The sequence below is a fragment of the Ailuropoda melanoleuca genome, chromosome 11 (genome assembly GCF_002007445.2).
Source record: "Ailuropoda melanoleuca isolate Jingjing chromosome 11, ASM200744v2, whole genome shotgun sequence".
In the NCBI taxonomy this organism is placed as follows: Eukaryota; Metazoa; Chordata; class Mammalia; order Carnivora; family Ursidae; genus Ailuropoda; species Ailuropoda melanoleuca.
Window position 1 is genome coordinate 57,070,329 of NC_048228.1, and position 20,643 is coordinate 57,090,971.

Consider the following 20,643-nt stretch of genomic DNA (forward strand, 5'->3'; position numbering starts at 1 on the left):
GAAACAGCCTCTGGAGGGAAGTAAATTTCCCATCATTTTAATTACCGCACTACGGTTGGAGGACCATGGATNATTTCCCATCATTTTAATTACCGCACTGCGGTTGGAGGACCATGGATGCTTAGAGGTGATGTAGGTATCAGATACATGAGTGATTGGCCAAAGAGACCACTAAAGTGTCTTCCCATCCTCAGACTTTACGATTTTGATGAAATTTTTTTTGATATCTGAGTCTTACCCAACTGCTATAACAAGACTTCAAATTAATGGGGAAAATTTAATCAAAACATGATGGAAGGGAACATAAGAAATGATCTTGGGTCAGACAGCAACATAGATGAATGTCAACATAAGAAGATTAGTCCTCAACACTTTTAGCAAGTAAGGCATAATTCAGGAGCATTAAATCCAGGAAGAGTATAAGACCTGATGTATTCTTTGAATAAACACCTTCCTCTTGTATGTTTGTAGTCCAGAGGAAGATGGTGTGAAAGCAGATATCATTATGGTGTTCCAGTTCCCCTCTACTGAGCAAAGGGCCTTAATAAAGAAGAAAGTCCTAAGCATCTTAAATCAGAAGATAAGGAACACAAGAGCCTTACCCATAAATGCCTCTTCAGTTCAAGTTAATGGTAAGTAGGTACAGCTTTCTATCAGATGTGAAGTGTTCTATTATGTCCATTTTTATGTCTAATCTTAAACTTATTTGCCATTACTTCCAATCCAAATAACAGCTAGAATTTAGATGGGAAAAAATTTTCAAGTTAAAAAATGGTATTTCAAGGTTTTATGTTTCTCTGATGAAAGCATGTCTGAAGTTAGTGGTCAAGTGGTTTTTCCTGTAGGTATTGACTGGCACTCATCCTTAAATAAAGGCAAACCTTACCACTAACAGAGAATTAACCTGACCCAACCACTGCCTCTATGACTAAGCTAGTGAAAATTCCAAGCATTTAGCAACAGCTGTTTTTCAGGGTGGGACCTTCCTAAAACATAAACTCATTTGTTGCCTTTTAAAAATATGGATGGTTTCTGTATATAGTGAAATTTTGAAGTTTCTCTTAACTTTTTCTCCTGTGGGCATTTGGGAAAATGATAAACCAACTTTGGATAAAGCCACCTTATAAGGAAGTGATGTTTTAAAAATCACTGAGCTAGAAAAAAATCACTGGAACCACTATGCCATTATCATTGCTCTAAAAAGGCAAACCAATCTTTATCAAGGCCCTTTTGTACACCCTTCCCATGCAGCATCTAGTTTCTATATTCTTAGGAAGTAGGCAAATTTACCTCTATAAATATAAAAGAGAGACAAAAAATTAAGGACGCTAATAAATAAAAGTATGTAAGATTCAAATCTGGATCTCTACTTTCTTGAGAGGCTCTACATAAAAAAGTGTTCTGCGGTCAAACACATCTTAGGAGTTCTGTGTATGATATTCATCTCTTACATTAGCATTCTAAAGGCTCTGTGGTGGGCGTCCAGCTAGACAGAAACCTATTTACCCTTGTGCATTAAGCTACTTCTGCAACACCTCCTTCTGGCACCCAAGTGCAGATTTCTCCTGCAAATTCCAATGCATACCAGCCTTAGAGAGTCTCAGAGTAAGTGATTAATATCAGAGGTGAAACAGGATGCCCTACCCTTGTAAGGGTCTGGCTGACTCCAAGAGGAAACCTGACCAGGAAGTGAAAATCTGAGGGAATGGGATGGGCAGGAGTTTGCTGGTGAAGAGTCAGCTACTCCGGGAATGAAGGTGGGGACCTTTCCCAACCCAGGAGGGAAGAACCTGTCAAGGGCTTAATCCACCTTGTTAGGTGGGGAGACAAATGAATTGAGGTTGTGAAATAGTGGCAATTCTGATAAATTACGTGATGTGTTGCATGTGATTTCCAACAACCAGTTAATTTGCCAGAAATTTGAAAGCCTGAGCTATCTGAAACCAGCAATGAAGCACAAAATGGTTACAGTTGCCTGGCCTTTTTTATTTTTACAGGCTCAGTTTGTGTGCTACAGCTTATTTTAATGACTAGTAGCTTAAAAGGCAAAGTGTGCTGATGGAGAAACTGATTTGAAAGTTACTGGATTCTAACCCCAGGGAGTCACTGCAAGACCACCCAAGTAATTGGCCCATGACTTTACCTCCATTCTCTCATCCATAAAATTGCAATGGTTCTTTCTGTAATCATAGAAATAACATGAGGATATACAAGAAAATAGAAAATGTGAAACATATATAGGCCATTACCACTTAGAAAGCTAGTAAGTTTTACACATGCTTTGGAAAACTGAAAGCATAATGCAAGTGATTGGTAGTACAAAAAGCTGGAACCTTGAAAGTTTCTTAAGTTTCCAACTGTAAAAAGAGCAGTGTTTACTAACACTTAGGAAAACCCATTTAGTGAAAAGCTTGGCAGAATCCTCATGGCAATTCTTAACAGGAAAAATCACAGCTCTCCAGGAACACTCAATCTGGGCGGCTTCCAATGAGTGGAAAACTGTCGAAATTCTAGACCAAGTCTAGAAATAACCCTGCAGCCCAAGATTATCTGTTATTTGTCAAGAATCTGTGGGCTGGTTTTGTTTTGTTTGTTTTGCTTTGTTTTCTGGGGTTTCTCTTGAAAAACAAAAACTGTGTGGTATGGATCCTACACGGGATACAATGGTGTCAAAACAAAGCTACAATCAGCTTCTTTGCATTGCAAATACCATGGTTGTGAAAGATCAGCTCACTGCCCACATTTGGTTCATGTGTGCTCCAGTTCCCCTTATGTTACTTGTAGCACGTAGTATTCCTCCGAATACTAACTCAATTACTCTCAACTCAGAGGTATATTGGAGGGTCATTTTCATGACTAACGTGTTAATGTTTATTTCACTCCTACACACAAAAAGTAAAATTATTTGGTAAAAATTAGATATCAACAGCTAGTTACTTGCGTGGGGGTATTTTAACTCTAAGTGTAATCATTCTCCCTAAGAATTCAATCCTCCAGTTACACTCAACCATTTCAAGCAGCCTGGTATCCTTCCTGGAAAAGGGCAATTTGGATCTTGTTCAAACTAAGATAAAGTTTTAAGGAAGAACTCTAATGTTATGCTATTTTCCACTTTAATTCATTACTAACTAATATGGAGCATATTAAATTAGTTTTTTTAAAAATGAAACAAGAAATTTACCTACTTGAAAACAACATTTGACAGAAAATTGAGTTCTTCCGTAGAGTAAATACTGAGAATCTGTCCTGAGCAATTGATTCTTCACTATATAATGACTTGGGCACGCATGTAAGGCTATTCTTGAATTGAATATTTTCAAAATTCCCACTTCACAGAATTCATCATCACTAGTTTGCCAAGTAGGATTTATAGAAGGTGAGTAGAGAGAAACATTCTTATTTTGCACAATGTAAAGTTAGAGGCAGAGAGTATGAGTCTGAGAAACATGGCACTGGTTGAAATAAGTAAAACAGTTTATCCTCATTCTGCTCAGTAAGCCTTTTTATTTTGAAAATCCTCACAGGGGCACCTGGGTGGCACAGCAGTTAAGCGTCTGCCTTTGGCTCAGGGTGTGATCCCGGTGTTGTGGGATCAAGCCCCACATCAGGCTCCTCTGCTATGAGCCTGATTCCTCCTCTCCCACTCCCCCTGCTTGTGTTCCCTCTCTCGCTGGCTGTCTCTCTCTCTGTCAAATAAATAAATAAAATCTTTTACAAGAAAAAAGATAAAGAAAATCCTCACAGTTTTCAAATAACCTTCCACCAATTTAAATCAAAATGTTCATGTGTCCTTTGTCAGATTCCTAACTCCGTTGGAAATTGAGAGAATTTAATTTTAGATCCTGTCCAATAATTGATCTTTAGCAATATTCAGATGTTGGATAAGAATACATAATAGTTATTCTTCAGAAAAAATTATTTTGATAATTTAGTAACTGTGTTTTAGAAGTATTTTAAATACAGTTTATGTGGGGGCGCTTGGGTAGCGCAGTCGTTAAGCATCTGCTTTTGGCTCAGGGCGTGATCCCGGCGTTCCAGGATCGAGCCCCACATCAGGCTCTTCCGCTATGAGCCTGCTTCTTCCTCTCCCACTCCCCTGCTGTGTTCCCTCTCTCACTGGCTATCTCTCTGTCAAATAAATAAATAAAATCTTTAAAATAAAAAATAAATAAATAAATATAGCTTATGTGGGTGGTTTCAAAGATTTTTGCATTCCTAAACCCTTTGACTAAAGAAAGGCCTAAGTGAATTCTTAAATAAATGAAATAAAAGCAGAGCTGCTGGGTTTGAGCTTGGAGACCCCATCTACTTGCTCCCTCTTTCCCCATTTTCTCTATCTCCTGAGGTGAAATCCAAAAAGGCTACATCCTGCATCATTAGGAAACCACTGCTCTGTATTAATTCAAACTATTTGTGGGTTTTAATCATCCACTATTTGTGCCTTAATCACCTACTGCTTGGGGATTTATCCACCTAATTAGAGGTTGCCTAGAAATATCTATAAAAATTGTATACGTATCTTGTTTATTGGGTTTCCATTCTACTGATTATATGCTCAACTCTCTGGAATCCATATACAGTCAATATGCTCTGAAAGAACAACTAAGAGAATATCACATTATCATTCTATATTCTATTTTGTTTTTCAGCAATGAGCTCATCAACAGGGAAGCTAACTGTCCAAGCATGTAAGTCTAGTTAGCTTATAAAAACGAGTTCAATTTCCACATCAAAAAGGACAATATCTTCTAGTATTAGCTCATAATTTCCCATCCATGTCACACATTTTCTTTGGAAGAGAGTAACAGATGGACAACAGATGGAAATACTTTTTTCTAACTCTGAGACTGATCTTTTTCATCATGTTCAAGAAAAACATTTTACACGGTGGGAATTTGGGGGCAATTTGAAGAAATTATGTATTTCTGTCTTGGAATAAGTGGACTTGCTTTTCTAATTTTTAAAAATGCTGTGAAATGGTTTTTCTGCTGAGAAATGAAATCACAAGAAAGCAATAAATGGGGAGGAAATAGACCTTATTGTCTGTGATTGTCTATAAAATTTGCTTAATACATTCATTTTCATGGCTGACAGCAGCTCCTGGGATCACTTCATATCACTGTGGCCTAAATTTTGAAAGATTTTATCAAAGTAGTGATGAATTTGAGCAAAGGTATTCATGCATTTGCCTCTGTGTCTTGCAAGCACACTATATATTTCTATTCATTCATTCATTCGTTCGTTCGTTCATTCAATGAGTATTTTTTTCACATCTACCAAGTGCCAGAAAGTGAATACGACTACGAATAAGACTCAATCCCTCTCCTAAAATGAAGAGTTCAAAGATAGAGGAAGACATGTATAAATCAGGAAATGTTAAAATAGTGTGAAAAATGCTACAACAGAGAAAGTGCACAATGCAATTGACAGTCAATCACAGAGTCAGCTTAACCTGGTCGTGTAGGGTAAGAAAGTGATCCCTGAGACAGGAGAGAGAGAAGTCAAGTGACAAGTGGGATGAATGCCCTGGGCAGGGGCAGTAGTATGTAAAAATGTCTTCAGAAAAGCAATAACATGGTCATTTCTTGTAATTGAAAAATGTCAGTGTAACTGAAACATAGAATGGGGGTTGGTGAACATGGGAAATGAGTATGATTAACAGTGATCAAGGACCAGAACTATGCTGAAACATTTTGACTTTATTTGGAGGGCAATGGGAAGTCACTAAAGTGTTTACACATATAAGAAAGATCACTAAGTTTTCAGTATGGAGAATAGATTAGAAGAGCAGGACCAGAAGTAGGGCAATGAGCTAAAGCTGTTGCAGTCCTCCAGATGAGAAAAATGGTAGTCTAAACTAGAGTAATGGCAGAGTGGTGGAGATTTCTAAAATGACTGGCCGCAATGCAGTGTAGTCAATATCAGTAAAATGAGGTGGGTTTTTTTTTTTTTTGATATACGATTAGTTGGAACAAGAATTGAATCTACCATATTTTCTTTATTAGCACCATGTTCAGAACAGGCTTAATTCTTAGGAACCCTAAGCAGCAAAGTAATCTATGATCTGATGCATATAATAGAGTACATATTTATTCCCACCAATAGTGAATGNGCAGAGGAGCCTGATGTGGGGCTCGATCCCAGAATGCCGGGGTCATGCCCTGAGCCGAAGGCAGACGCTTAATGACTGAGCCACCCAGGCGCCCCTGGGGAGGTTTTTAAAAATATGAATGCCTAGGTTCCCTCCTAATCAATTGTAACCAAAACTTTGAGGGGCTCCAGTATCTATAATAATAATTTTTTTAAAAAATATGCCAGTGATTGTTTCTCTGTAAGAGTCGAGAACCATTGGTTTAAATATTACTCATGTTAAAACTTCTATTGCTTTAGCATTTAATCAAAAGGATATTCTTATTATAAAATATCTTATTAACACAGAGTTTTTCCTCTTATTGTAATAACAGGTGGATGAGATATTTATAGATTCAGCCTTGAACAAGCATTATATCAAGAACCAAGTAGTCAGAATGACGTATGTATGTCTGGGCAAAGGTGGACTCCTGGCATGGAGGGACATAGGGCAAAGGAGATGGGAACTCTCGTATACTGCTGCCTCCTGAGCTTGGCTCTTGGCTAAGATTTCTCATGAATAGTATTTCTACAGCAGTCTGGAAATGTAGAGTTGACCCATTTTCTAAATGCAAAAACTAAGGCGCGGGGAAGTTAAGTGATATATTCAAAGTTCCCCAAGGGACAGAACAAAGATTCAAACCCCATTAATGGGTTGTAAGGCCCAGGACTACCAGAACCTGTGGCCTTGGGAAAACCCACCAAGTTGTCTTGACAGACGTATCAGTTTGAAAATAAGAAGGCAAAGTTGACTACAGAATGGGACTGTAAGTTTTACCTATAATGAAGTCCCAGGAGGCATACCCAAACAAAAAGATGTTCCTGTTTTAACAAATTTTCTGTTTGTTATGGTAGAGGGGGAAGGCTCATACGAATTACAGAAATTGCTCAGAGTTTTCAACTGTGTTATTTGGAAAGCACGTAGCAGAACATAAATACATAATAGGTGCAAATGTATGGACTGTAGGACTCATCCTCTTAAAAAAATGAATATATTCAGACAGATTTATATGAAGGAAATAATAATAAACTTTCTCATCAACAGACTAATGACTTATTGAAAGACTTACTCCAGGTTCCTTACACATTTACTAAATAGCTAATGACCTCCGGAAGGTTTTTATAATATAAATTGTATAAATTCTACAATGTCTAGGAGATTAAAAAAAACACATATTTGCTGAAATTCTCTGGATTTTATATCCTTTCTTTTCAAATTCTGATTTGCCATAACATTCTAGAAACATTATTATAGTCTTGTGAACTCCTTTGAATTTAGAGTCATTATGACTATGTAAGTTTTTGTGTGGGTCTAGAGAAATTCCACCTGATAAACAATGTTTTCCTTCTGTTTCAGAATGGAAAATTACTTGGTCATACATTTGCCAATTTGACATAAAATTCTGATTCTTTGTATCTTCACATTCTAGAGCTTAAATGAACCATGATATATAAAATGCCTCAGAATCAATATGATTTCCTGTTTTTAGTTAAAGGATTCAGGAGAATTAGGCTGTAGTGCTTTTCAGAGCTTGTGTCTTCTGAAGTGTAAAAATAAGAGACATGGCAAATCAATACATAGATTTCAATTTTTTTAAAGGTCTTTAATTGTTTGGTTTTCCTATTTAAGAGGAAAAACTGAATACTACAGGTAAAGGGACTTGAACTTGTTTATATGAAAAAAAGTTCAAGGAACTGGGCGTATTTAATTTGGAGAAGACTCAGGAACCAAGAATGTCACTGTCTTCAAATATTTTATGTGGGAGAGGAAATTGATGTTTTATATATGTCCCAACTGGTAGGCCTAAGCCTAATTTGATGGAAGCTATAAGGAGACATATTTCAACTCGAAATAAAGAATTCTCTTAAAGTCAGAGCTGACCAAAGAGAAACAGCCTCTGGAGGGAAGTAAATTTCCCATCATTTTAATTACCGCACTACGGTTGGAGGACCATGGATGCTTAGAGGTGATGTAGGTATCAGATACATGAGTGATTGGCCAAAGAGACCACTAAAGTTTCTTCCCATCCTCAGACTTTACGATTTTGATGAAATTTTTTTTGATATCTGAGTCTTACCCAACTGCTATAACAAGACTTCAAATTAATGGGGAAAATTTAATCAAAACATGATGGAAGGGAACATAAGAAATGATCTTGGGTCAGACAGCAACATAGATGAATATCAACATAAGAAGATTAGTCCTCAACACTTTTAGCAAGTAAGGCATAATTCAGGAGCATTAAATCCAGGAAGAGTATAAGACCTGATGTATTCTTTGAATAAACACCTTCCTCTTGTATGTTTGTAGTCCAGAGGAAGATGGTGTGAAAGCAGATATCATTATGGTGTTCCAGTTCCCCTCTACTGAGCAAAGGGCCTTAATAAAGAAGAAAGTCCTAAGCATCTTAAATCAGAAGATAAGGAACACAAGAGCCTTACCCATAAATGCCTCTTCAGTTCAAGTTAATGGTAAGTAGGTACAGCTTTCTATCAGATGTGAAGTGTTCTATTATGTCCATTTTTATGTCTAATCTTAAACTTATTTGCCATTACTTCCAATCCAAATAACAGCTAGAATTTAGATGGGAAAAAATTTTCAAGTTAAAAAATGGTATTTCGAGGTTTTATGTTTCTCTGATGAAAGCATGTCTGAAGTTAGTGGTCAAGTGGTTTTTCCTGTAGGTATTGACTGGCACTCATCCTTAAATAAAGGCAAACCTTACCACTAACAGAGAATTAACCTGACCCAACCACTGCCTCTATGACTAAGCTAGTGAAAATTCCAAGCATTTAGCAACAGCTGTTTTTCAGGGTGGGACCTTCCTAAAACATAAACTCATTTGTTGCCTTTTAAAAATATGGATGGTTTCTGTATATAGTGAAATTTTGAAGTTTCTCTTAACTTTTTCTCCTGTGGGCATTTGGGAAAATGATAAACCAACTTTGGATAAAGCCACCTTATAAGTGATGTTTTAAAAATCACTGAGCTAGAAAAAAATCACTGGAACCACTATGCCATTATCATTGCTCTAAAAAGGCAAACCAATCTTTATCAAGGCCCTTTTGTACACCCTTCACATGCAGCATCTAGTTTCTATATTCTTAGGAAGTAGGCAAATTTACCTCTATAAATATAAAAGAGAGACAAAAAATTAAGGATGCTAATAAATAAAAGTATGTAAGATTCAAATCTGGATCTCTACTTTCTTGAGAGGCTCTACATAAAAAAGTGTTCTGCGGTCAAACACATCTTAGGAGTTCTGTGTATGATATTCATCTCTTACATTAGCATTCTAAAGGCTCTGTGGTGGGCGTCCAGCTAGACAGAAACCTATTTACCCTTGTGCATTAAGCTACTTCTGCAACACCTCCTTCTGGCACCCAAGTGCAGATTTCTCCTGCAAATTCCAATGCACACCAGCCTTAGAGAGTCTCAGAGTAAGTGATTAATATCAGAGGTGAAACAGGATGCCCTACCCTTGTAAGGGTCTGGCTGACTCCAAGAGGAAACCTGACCAGGAAGTGAAAATCTGAGGGAATGGGATGGGCAGGAGTTTGCTGGTGAAGAGTCAGCTACTCCGGGAATGAAGGTGGGGACCTTTCCCAACCCAGGAGGGAAGAACCTGTCAAGGGCTTAATCCACCTTGTTAGGTGGGGAGACAAATGAATTGAGGTTGTGAAATAGTGGCAATTCTGATAAATTACGTGATGTGTTGCATGTGATTTCCAACAACCAGTTAATTTGCCAGAAATTTGAAAGCCTGAGCTATCTGAAACCAGCAATGAAGCACAAAATGGTTACAGTTGCCTGGCCTTTTTTATTTTTACAGGCTCAGTTTGTGTGCTACAGCTTATTTTAATGACTAGTAGCTTAAAAGGCAAGGTGTGCTGATGGAGAAACTGATTTGAAAGTTACTGGATTCTAACCCCAGGGAGTCACTGCAAGACCACCCAAGTAATTGGCCCATGACTTTACCTCCATTCTCTCATCCATAAAATTGCAATGGTTCTTTCTGTAATCATAGAAATAACATGAGGATATACAAGAAAATAGAAAATGTGAAACATATATAGGCCATTACCACTTAGAAAGCTAGTAAGTTTTACACATGCTTTGGAAAACTGAAAGCATAATGCAAGTGATTGGTAGTAGAAAAAGCTGGAACCTTGAAAGTTTCTAAGTTTCCAACTGTAAAAAGAGCAGTGTTTACTAACACTTAGGAAAACCCATTTAGTGAAAAGCTTGGCAGAATCCTCATGGCAATTCTTAACAGGAAAAATCACAGCTCTCCAGAAACACTCAATCTGGGCGGCTTCCAATGAGTGGAAAACTGTTGAAATTCTAGACCAAGTCTAGAAATAACCCTGCAGCCCAAGATTATCTGTTATTTGTCAAGAATCTGTGGGTTGGTTTTGTTTTGTTTGTTTTGCTTTGTTTTCTGGGGTTTCTCTTGAAAAACAAAAACTGTGTGGTATGGATCCTTCACGGGATACAATGGTGTCAAAGCAAAGCTACAATCAGCTTCTTTGCATTGCAAATACCATGGTTGTGAAAGATCAGCTCACTGCCCACATTTGGTTCATGTGTGCTCCAGTTCCCCTTATGTTACTTGTAGCACGTAGTATTCCTCCGAATACTAACTCAATTACTCTCAACTCAGAGGTATATTGGAGGGTCATTTTCATGACTAACGTGTTAATGTTTATTTCACTCCTACACACAAAAAGTAAAATTATTTGGTAAAAATTAGATATCAACAGCTAGTTACTTGCGTGGGGGTATTTTAACTCTAAGTGTAATCATTCTCCCTAAGAATTCAATCCTCCAGTTACACTCAACCATTTCAAGCAGCCTGGTATCCTTCCTGGAAAAGGGCAATTTGCATCTTGTTCAAACTAAGATAAAGTTTTAAGGAAGAATTCTAATGTTATGCTATTTTCCACTTTAATTCATTACTAACTAATATGGAGCATATTAAATTAGTTTTTTTAAAAATGAAACAAGAAATTTACCTACTTGAAAACAACATTTGACAGAAAATTGAGTTCTTCCGTAGAGTAAATACTGAGAATCTGTCCTGAGCAATTGATTCTTCACTATATAATGACTTGGGCACGCATGTAAGGCTATTCTTGAATTGAATATTTTCAAAATTCCCACTTCACAGAATTCATCATCACTAGTTTGCCAAGTAGGATTTATAGAAGGTGAGTAGAGAGAAACATTCTTATTTTGCACAATGTAAAGTTAGAGGCAGAGAGTATGAGTCTGAGAAACATGGCATTGGTTGAAATAAGTAAAACAGTTTATCCTCATTCTGCTCAGTAAGCCTTTTTATTTTGAAAATCCTCACAGGGGCGCCTGGGTGGCACAGCAGTTAAGCGTCTGCCTTTGGCTCAGGGTGTGATCCCGGTGTTGTGGGATCAAGCCCCACATCAGGCTCCTCTGCTATGAGCCTGATTCTTCCTCTCCCACTCCCCCTGCTTGTGTTCCCTCTCTCGCTGGCTGTCTCTCTCTCTGTCAAATAAATAAATAAAATCTTTTACAAGAAAAAAGATAAAGAAAATCCTCACAGTTTTCAAATAACCTTCCACCAATTTAAATCAAAATGTTCATGTGTCCTTTGTCAGATTCCTAACTCCGTTGGAAATTGAGAGAATTTAATTTTAGATCCTGTCCAATAATTGATCTTTAGCAATATTCAGATGTTGGATAAGAATACATAATAGTTTATTCTTCAGAAAAAATTATTTTGATAATTTAGTAACTGTGTTTTAGAAGTATTTTAAATACAGTTTATGTGGGGGCGCTTGGGTAGCGCAGTCGTTAAGCATCTGCTTTTGGCTCAGGGCGTGATCCCGGCGTTCCGGGATCGAGCCCCACATCAGGCTCTTCCGCTATGAGCCTGCTTCTTCCTCTCCCACTCCCCTGCTGTGTTCCCTCTCTCACTGGCTATCTCTCTGTCAAATAAATAAATAAAATCTTTAAAATAAAAAATAAATAAATAAATATAGCTTATGTGGGTGGTTTCAAAGATTTTTGCATTCCTAAACCCTTTGACTAAAGAAAGGCCTAAGTGAATTCTTAAATAAATGAAATAAAAGCAGAGCTGCTGGGTTTGAGCTTGGAGACCCCATCTACTTGCTCCCTCTTTCCCCATTTTCTCTATCTCCTGAGGTGAAATCCAAAAAGGCTACATCCTGCATCATTAGGAAACCACTGCTCTGTATTAATTCAAACTATTTGTGGGTTTTAATCATCCACTATTTGTGCCTTAATCACCTACTGCTTGGGGATTTATCCACCTAATTAGAGGTTGCCTAGAAATATCTATAAAAATTGTATACGTATCTTGTTTATTGGGTTTCCATTCTACTGATTATATGCTCAACTCTCTGGAATCCATATACAGTCAATATGCTCTGAAAGAACAACTAAGAGAATATCACATTATCATTCTATATTCTATTTTGTTTTTCAGCAATGAGCTCATCAACAGGGAAGCTAACTGTCCAAGCATGTAAGTCTAGTTAGCTTATAAAAACGAGTTCAATTTCCACATCAAAAAGGACAATATCTTCTAGTATTAGCTCATAATTTCCCATCCATGTCACACATTTTCTTTGGAAGAGAGTAACAGATGGACAACAGATGGAAATACTTTTTTCTAACTCTGAGACTGATCTTTTTCATCATGTTCAAGAAAAACATTTTACATGGTGGGAATTTGGGGGCAATTTGAAGAAATTATGTATTTCTGTCTTGGAATAAGTGGACTTGCTTTTCTAATTTTTAAAAATGCTGTGAAATNTTATGTATTTCTGTCTTGGAATAAGTGGACTTGCTTTTCTAATTTTTAAAAATGCTGTGAAATGGTTTTTCTGCTGAGAAATGAAATCACAAGAAAGCAATAAATGGGGAGGAAATAGACCTTATTGTCTGTGACTGTCTATAAAATTTGCTTAATACATTCATTTTCATGGCTGACAGCAGCTCCTGGGATCACTTCATATCACTGTGGCCTAAATTTTGAAAGATTTTATCAAAGTAGTGATGAATTTGAGCAAAGGTATTCATGCATTTGCCTCTGTGTCTTGCAAGCACACTATATATTTCTATTCATTCATTCATTCGTTCGTTCGTTCATTCAATGAGTATTTTTTTCACATCTACCAAGTGCCAGAAAGTGAATACGACTACGAATAAGACTCAATCCCTCTCCTAAAATGAAGAGTTCAAAGATAGAGGAAGACATGTATAAATCAGGAAATGTTAAAATACTGTGAAAAATGCTACAACAGAGAAAGTGCACAATGCAATTGACAGTCAATCACAGAGTCAGCTTAACCTGGTCGTGTAGGGTAAGAAAGTGATCCCTGAGACAGGAGAGAGAGAAGTCAAGTGACAAGTGGGATGAATGCCCTGGGCAGGGGCAGTAGTATGTAAAAATGTCTTCAGAAAAGCAATAACATGGTCATTTCTTGTAATTGAAAAATGTCAGTGTAACTGGAACATAGAATGGGGGTTGGTGAACATGGGAAATGAGTATGATTAACAGTGATCAAGGACCAGAACTATGCTGAAACATTTTGACTTTATTTGGAGGGCAATGGGAAGTCACTAAAGTGTTTACACATATAAGAAAGATCACTAAGTTTTCAGTATGGAGAATAGATTAGAAGAGCAGGACCAGAAGTAGGGCAATGAGCTAAAGCTGTTGCAGTCCACCAGATGAGAAAAATGGTAGTCTAAACTAGAGTAATGGCAGAGTGGTGGAGATTTCTAAAATGACTGGCCGCAATGCAGTGTAGTCAATATCAGTAAAATGAGGTGGGTTTTTTTTTTTTTTGATATACGATTAGTTGGAACAAGAATTGAATCTACCATATTTTCTTTATTAGCACCATGTTCAGAACAGGCTTAATTCTTAGGAACCCTAAGCAGCAAAGTAATCTATGATCTGATGCATATAATAGAGTACATATTTATTCCCACCAATAGTGAATGGGATGTTTATGTGGAAATACGGAACTCTCCATCCTGATGAGTGAGAAACTGGTCATTATACATTAACCCATGCACACTTTAAGAACTAGTCATGCAGAAAATTATATGAGAGAAGGAGTTCCAACAAATGGGCAATTATTGGTCTGGGGAGTTCTTCTGGTGAAGGCGTTATGTCAAAGTAACACACTGGATCATCTGAAACTGGGAAGCAATAGTCTTAGTAGGATTTCCCAGGACATCTAGACAATGGATACCGTATGTCCTCAGGACACATACTTTGTGATATGTCAACCCTTTGTAATTTAACATAGTTTAGTAGGCAATATATATCCACATCTATAAATACAGGGATAAGCAAAACATCAACATATCAGGTAACACAGAGAATAGATATTGATATTGTACATGTTTATATAATGATAAATGTCAATACTACACTACAGTTCTCTATTAGGTACTCTGAACCAAAGACTATAGAGATATTTCTTATAACTTAATGATCTTATCTCTTACAGGTTGTGGTAAACGAGTTGCTCCATTAATAGTCAACAGAATAATGTCTGGAGACATTGCGGCCAAGGCTGCCTGGCCTTGGCAAGCTTCCCTTCAGCGTAATAACATACATCAGTGTGGGGCCACCTTGATCAGTAATACGTGGCTCATCACTGCAGCACACTGCTTTATGAAGTAAGTTATTGACTGTAAGTTGGCCTCCACTATTGTTAAAAAACTGAGTTTTATTATGTTCTGAGTAATAACCAATGCCCCCAAATATTACTGAGGTAAATGAGAAAATTTTCTTTCTGGTTCTTTTCTAATAGAATGTTATAGTTGCATACTTCTTTGCAAAATTAGTGGGGGTAGTAGTCATTATCCTTGCACTCATTGGTCATGACACAGGTTTTGGGGAGGGATGTTGGAGTACAGTTGACATAAATGCTACATAGTTTCAGGTGTATTTATGGCAATTCAGCTTCTCTATATGTTATGCTGTGCTCAACACAAGGGTAGCTGCCATCTGTCACCACACAACGCTATTACAGCATCATTGACTATATTTCCCATGCTGTGCCTTTTATTCCTGTGAGTTATTCATTCCATATTTTTCTCATCCTTCAATCCCCCTCCCCTCTGGCAACCACCAGTTTGTTCTCTGTATATATAGGTTTGATTATACTTGTTTATTCCTTTTTTTTTTTTTAGATTCCACATATGAGTGAAATAATATGGTATTTGTCTTTCTCAGTCTGAATTACTTATTATTAGCATAATACTTTCTAGGTCCATCCATTCTGTTGCAAATAGAATGATCTCATCCTTTGTTATGGCTTTGTAACATTTCTGTGAGTGAGTGTGTGTGTGTGCATGCACTCATGCACATATGTGTGCATACACCTCACATCTTCCTTATCTATTTGTTTATCAGTGGATACTTAAGTTTCTTCTATATCTGGGCTATTGTAAATAATGCTGCAATAAAACATAGGGATGCATATAACATTTTTCTTTTGGTTTCTTTTTGAGTTTTTATTTAAATTACAGTTAGTTAATGTACAGTGTAATATTAGTTTCCACTGTATAAGTTAGTGTTTCAACACTTACATAACCCAGTGCTCATCATAACAACTGCACTCCTTAATCCCCACCCCCTATTTAACCCATCCCTCCATCCACCTCCCCTTTGGTAGCCATCAGTTTATTCTCTATAGTTAAGAGTCTGTTTCTTGGTTTGCCTCTCTTTCTTTGTTCCCCTATGCTCATTTGTTTTGTTTCTTAAATTCCACATATAAGTGAAATCACATGGTATTTGTCTTTCTCTGATTTACTTCACTTAGCATAATGCCCTAGCTCCATCCATGTCATTGCAAATGGCTAAGATGTCATTCTTTTTTATGGCTAAGTAATATCTCATTGCATATATATATACATATATATATATATATATATATATATATCTTCTTTATCCATTCATCAGTTGATGGACATTTCCATAATTTGGCTATTGTAGATAATGCTGCTGTAAACATTAGGGTACATGTATTGAATTAGTATTTTTGTATTCTTTGGGTAAATACCTAGTAGTGTGGTTGCTAGATTGTAGGGCAGTTCTTTTTTTTTTTTTTAAAGATTTTATTTATTTATTTGACAGAGAGTGAGTCAGCGAGAGAGGGAACACAGGCAGGGGGAGTGGGAGAGGAAGAAGCAGGCTCCCAGCAGAGGAGCCTGATGTGGGGCTCGATCCCACGACTCTGGGATCATGCTGAGCCAAAGGCAGACACTTAATGACTGAGCCACCCAGGCGCCCCTGTAGGGTAGTTCTATTCTCAACTTTTTGAGGAGTCTCCATACTGTTTTCCAGAGTGGCTGCACCAGTTTGCATTCCCATCAACAGTGTAAGGGGGGTTCCCTTTCTCCACATCCTTGCCAACACCTGTTGTTTCTTGTGTTATTGATTTTAGGCATTCTGACAGGTTTGCAGTGAAGTCTCATTGTAGTTTTGATTTGGAGTGCATATATCTTTTGGAATTAGTGTTTTTGTTTTCTTTGAATAAATACCCAGTAATGGGATTACTGTATCATAAGGTAATTCTATTTTTAATTTTTTGAGGAACCTCCATATGGTTTTTCACAGTGGCTGTACCAATTTACATTCTCACCAACAGTGCCCAAGTGTTTCTTTTTCTCTGCATCCTGGCCAACACCTGTTTCTTTTTAATTTTAGCCATTCTGATAGGTTTAAGGTGATGTCTCAATTGGTTTTGATTTGCATTTCTCTGATGACCAGTGATGTTGAGCATTTTTCATGCGTCTGTTGGCCATCTGTATGTCTTCCTTGGAAAAATGTCTACTAGGGCCCTCTGTCCATTTTTCAATTGAAGCATTTGGGTTTTTTTGGTGTTGAGTTGTATAAGTTCTTTTTATATTTTGAATATTAACCCCTTATCAGATATATCATTTGCAAATATATTCGCCCACTCAGTAGGTTTCCTTTTTGTTTAGTTGATGATTTCCTTCACTGCGCAAAAGACCCCATATAGCCAAAGCAATCTTGAGAAAGAATAGGGCTGGATGAATCACAATCCCAGATTCAAGATATACTACAAAGTTGTAATCAAATATGATATTGGCACAAAAATAGACACATAGATCAATAGAGCAAAATAAAGTTCCCAGAAATAAACCCAGCATGGCCAATTAATCTACAACAAAGGAGGCAAGAATATACGATGGGAAAACACAGTCTCTTCAATAAATGGTGGTGGGAAAACCAGATGGCTACATGCAAAAGAATGAAACTGGACCATCATCTTATACCATACACAGAAATAAACTCAAAGTGGATTAAAGACCTAAATGTGAGACCTGAAACTACAAAATTCCTAGAAGAAAACATAGGGAGGAATATCTTTGACATAAGTTACAGAAACATTTTTCTAGACATGTCTCCTTGGGTAAGGGAAACAAAAGCAAAATTAAACTACACCAAAACTACACTGCTATTTTGGGACTACACCAAAATAAAAAGCTTTTGCATGGTGAAGAAAACCATTAAAAAATAAAACAAAAGACAGCCCACCAAATGGGAGAAGATATTTGCAAATAAAATTCTGACTTATGGGATACCATAGTAAATTCTGCCTACCTGAGTCTAAATCTGTGTAGAGACTTAGATTCTTAAAATTTGAAAGATATCAGAACTCAATAGGCTAATATGTTAGAACACACGGAAATCCCTTATGCAGGTGCCTAGTTTGGCATTAAATATCTCAAAATAATGGAAGGTTACTTTCTCCAAAGTTTGCCAATTTTGTGGTAGATGATTCTACTTTTGCAAGTATCTTTATAACACTAAACACCAAATCTGCAACCTAATAACTTCCACACGTTGGTATTTGTTCTTTCATCTGGAGCAGCAAGGATCAAATTTATTTCTTTCCTCATAGAATCATGGAGAGAACTAGTTCCTTATTATCTCTTTTTCAGGCCGAACAATATAAAATGAGTGAGAATCTCCAAACCATATGTGAAAATAAATATCACTACTTAATTTCACAGCATCAGCTTCAGATGTCCTACAATCTTTGTTCTCTCAATGTTCTCGATTTTGTCAGTGTCTCCCTTAAAATATGCTTCCAAGAACTAAATACACTTCTCAAAATAGATCATATGACCAAAGACATAATGACAAAATGGGAGGGCTTCTGAAAACGTCAAACAATATAAACTGAATGCGATGGTAATAGGTCGCTTGGTAACTAAACAATTCTATCTAAAGGTTCATGATTAAGAATTGCTATTAAAATGCTGAGGATGTTTTTTATGACCCACCAAAGACCTTAATCCTGCACCCTATCCTAGACAGTGTATTTTCTAGGCTTGGCAGGTGATGTGGAAGTTAGAATCAACAAAGTAGCTGATGACAGATGCTGGAAAGGATAACCAATGTTTGGGTAAGAAAAACAGAAATTTCAAAAGGACTTTAAGTATGTTAGAGTAATAAGCAAGAACTAAATGATTGATTTTAGCAAGTATAAATGTAAAGCTCTAAATGGGTCCAAAAAATCCAAGTATTTCAGTACTGAAAGCATATTTGTGTTTTAACATGTGAAAATTGCTTAGAAATTTTTGTCAGAAAATAACCCACTATGACTCAGTTGTTCACAAAACTACATTGTGATTTAGATTGAATTAAAAGAAATACAGATTCCAAAATTAAGTCGATATTAGACTCTTTGTTGGTCAAATCCTGACTGGGATAGTGAATTCTGTCCTGGACAGCACACTTAAAAGAAAACTTGACAAAATGAAATACTCTTAGAGTACAGAGTGTTAGATGATTTAAAAAAAAAAAAAGGTGCTAGTATAACCATACAGCCTTGCCATTCAAAGCCTATGTCTGAGATGCTTTCCTGTGGAAGAGAATTAGGGAACCAAGGAAGAACTTGTCAACAGTCAGAGCTGCTCAAACATGCAAGGGATTCTAAGGTAAAGAAAGAGATTCTAAGGAAAGGAGAGGTCCTCACCTGCAGAAGGGTTCAAGAGAAGACAATTGCTACTTGAGAGTATATTCTTGCAACAGCAACTATCACCATTTATTTAACTCCGGTATGCTACGAAATTTTGGCTAGATGCTTAAGATTTGTTTTAAATAATTCTTACACTCACCTCATTAAGTAAACCCTGCTTGATAAGCCCTTTTACACTGAGGGAAAATAAGAAAAGTTAAGTTGAGGTGCCTGGGTGGCTCAGTCAATTAAGCGTCCGACTCTTGATTTGGGCTCAGGTCATGATCTCAGGGTTGTGAGATTAAGACCTGGCATCAGGCTCCATGCCCAGCACTTAACGTTCTCTCTCCCTCTCTCCCTGTGCCCCTCTCCCTTCTCACGCACATCTTCTCTCTCTCTCTCTCAAATAAATAAGTTTTAAAAAAAGGAAGAAGAAGAAGAAAAGAAAAGTTAAGTAACTTGCCCAAGGTCACAATGTTAGGGGATGGTGGAACTGAACAGAAGCATATATGCCTCATGCAAAGTCCCATCTTTCAAGCACTGGATCAGTGAGAGGACCAAATGACTTTTTATGGCCTTCCCTACTCTCAGATTATTTGATATCATTGCAGTCTTATATGAAATGAACACTTTAAGAACTCTTTTCATGTGATTGATTTTCAAGCTAATAATCAACAAAATTCCCAGATCCTTTTTATAGCAATGGTTTCCAGACCAGGAGTCACACTTTAATTTTTTACATTTTAGTTGGGGATCTAAATTACTAATTTATACTTATCACCATTAAATTGCATCTTTTTTTAATTTGGACCTAGATTAAAATTTTAGAAAGTTTGTCTGTAATCTTTACTTAGTATCTCTCATGTCAGGTGTTTCTTTCGGGTTTGTTATCTATGAATATAACAAGGACAAGCTGTATTAAATAGCATGAGGGCATTGTTTGAAAACTCTAGAATGATCGCTTCCATTTAAATAAATACAATTCAAGGTCTGTCCTTTGCATTTCCAAGTTCAAAATACTTGATTTATGTTAAGTTTATCTAGGCATGATTAAGTTGAAGGAGAAAATTTTCATCAATAAACCTCACAAAAGACTGATTTATAAACAAAAATGTCAATATATTTATACTATATGAACAATTGTGTTCACAAACCAATTTTTGTTTTTAAGAGAGAAAGGGAGCATGAGCAGGGAGGGGCAAAGGGAGAAGGAAAGATAGAATTTTAAGCAGGCTTCATGCTCAGTGCAGAGCCCAACATGGGCTCGATCTCACATGCCTGAGATCATGGCCTGAGCCCAAATCAAGAGTCAGACACTAAACTGACTGAGCTAACCAGGAGACCCCACAAACCAATTTTTATTTAGTTTTTCTCAATAGAGTATTTTTGCACATCAAAATTGTGTATAAAAACACAATTTATATTTTAAATTTTAAGTTGCCTTAGAGAAAAAAATAATAATCCCAACACAATTACAGCTGTCAAATTGGACTTAAG

At 36.8% G+C, this 20,643-nt stretch overlaps 1 protein-coding gene across 1 annotated transcript in view; it reads left to right on the top strand.

Moving 5' to 3' along the window:
* Positions 1-20,643, top strand: part of LOC100482139 (transmembrane protease serine 11A) — a 61,322-nt gene that overhangs the window by 33,247 nt on the left and 7,432 nt on the right. The window contains exons 5-7 of the mRNA XM_034671998.1: positions 472-632; positions 4,650-4,688; positions 14,656-14,827. Coding sequence (XP_034527889.1) covers positions 472-632; positions 4,650-4,688; positions 14,656-14,827 — 372 coding nt within the window. The remainder of the gene's footprint in view (positions 1-471; positions 633-4,649; positions 4,689-14,655; positions 14,828-20,643) is intronic.